The sequence below is a fragment of the Necator americanus genome, chromosome III (assembly GCF_031761385.1).
Source record: "Necator americanus strain Aroian chromosome III, whole genome shotgun sequence".
NCBI classification, from domain to species: Eukaryota; Metazoa; Nematoda; class Chromadorea; order Rhabditida; family Ancylostomatidae; genus Necator; species Necator americanus.
In genome coordinates this window covers 7,429,449-7,431,118 of record NC_087373.1, presented here as the reverse complement: position 1 = coordinate 7,431,118, position 1,670 = coordinate 7,429,449, and the positions used below count along the sequence as shown (strand labels likewise).

General features: G+C 44.7%; 1 protein-coding gene across 1 annotated transcript; it reads right to left on the bottom strand.

The window, feature by feature from the left end:
* Positions 1 to 413: 413 nt before the first annotated feature.
* RB195_008866 (uncharacterized protein) lies at positions 414 to 719 on the bottom strand (the record flags this gene model as incomplete). The annotated part of the gene is made up of 1 exon (XM_064195577.1): positions 414 to 719. One exon carries the CDS (start codon positions 717 to 719, stop codon positions 414 to 416), a length of 306 nt encoding a protein of 101 aa, XP_064046722.1.
* Between the last annotated feature and the right edge of the window lie 951 nt (positions 720 to 1,670).

Here is a 1,670-nt window from a genome sequence, read left to right as displayed (position 1 = left end):
TAGAAGAACTCCGTAAGGATGTCCAACCATCGGATCGGTGACCTTCTTGCAGTGTGTTTGATCTCGCGTGAAGTCCAAACCGCTCACAGCTATGTTACAAGGATTGAAACTCATCACATTTCTGGCCCACCTAATTTTACTTTTCTTGGAATACGGTAGCGTCATAATTTCCGATCACTGACGTAGGACTGAACTTCATATGCCCTCTTTTACCTGCGTAGGTTAGGATCCACCAAGCACCATCCTGTTAATTGTGCGTTCTATGACGCTTCTCGCACTTTCCTCCTGCTTGCGAAATCCCCAGGTTCCGAAGTGTAGGTCAAAGCAGGAGGTACGGTGGTGTTGAAGAGGTGAGCACGCAGCAGGAAGTTTTTGGTCCTGTTCACTACATCTTTAATGCACTTAGATGCTGCTCAGGCTTGTTTCATCCTGGCCAGCTCGGAAGTTAGGTCGTTCATCATGTTGGTTTTCCGACCTAGATATGTATTGCTGGAGCATTCGTTCCCTTGTTTCAAAGCCCATCCGTTCCTCGTGAACATCGCCTTGTCCAGATTCAGCTGGAGGCCGGCCTTTTTGCACGTTTCATCAAATTTGATCAGATTTCGTTGCCCCTGATTGATGCTTGATGTTATCAGAACGATGTCGTCAACGACATGAAGATGGTGAAGCTGCGAGCCGTCAACTGTCACTCCCATGTTATCCCATTCCATTCTTCGCATCGCGTTCTAGAGAGTGGCACTGAATATTTTCGAAGAGATTGTGTCACTCTGTCGAACCCACTCTTTACGTCGATTGTGACATCATTGTAGAATGGAGTGAGCTCTTCTCTTCTTTCGTTGTAAAGATAAGTCTTCCTTAAAGGAGGCTATTGTCTGATCCCATGCAGAAAAAAATTAAAATCGATCGAAAGCCGTTAGGGAGAACCATTTACTGATGGCGATATTTTTAACTTCATTACGGTACCCTCCACTGCGTGACCACTACGTCCTGCGTAGAGGGCAGGTCTTCTAGAATTGTGGGTTCCCATGGGTAGTCTTAGTCGCCATGATGAGCTCGAGAAGCTTCCTAATCATTTCGTTGCAGATAGTGGTTCTGATGTAAAGATCTTCGCGCGTTCTTCTGGGGCCAATTCAGACGTTGAAATCGCCGCTTCTCCAGATTCATATAGAAAGCTTCAACTTCTTCTTTGTAGCTTGATGTTGGAGCTATAGCGAGGAAGAAGGTCAAAGCTGGCGTTTGATCCACATCTTTCCGTTCGTAAAGGTCCGATTCGGGTCATAAGTTGTTCGAAAGAGTCAATTTTTATTATCATATTTATTGTTGGCGATGAGAGTGACTCCACAGCTCCTTTGCTATCGCGTTTTCCTAAGAACGATTCGTTCCAGTGTCGTATAAGTCGTTCAGTGGATGACATCATCTCGTCTCGGTCAGCACGATGACGTCGTTCTTAAACTTCCTGGCATGCATCATCAGTTCTTCAATGGCAGCTTCCGATGCAAGCTTACGTGCGTTATAAGTACAGATTGTCATCCTAGTCCTTTTCCGTTTTGGTAGCTCAGATGACTCTGTCAATGACATTGCTTAATGTTGGCTAGGAATAAAACTCAGTTACTTTTTTCCCAAGAAATGTCACTCATCCTAAATTCTTGTATGATTTCTACATTTTATAC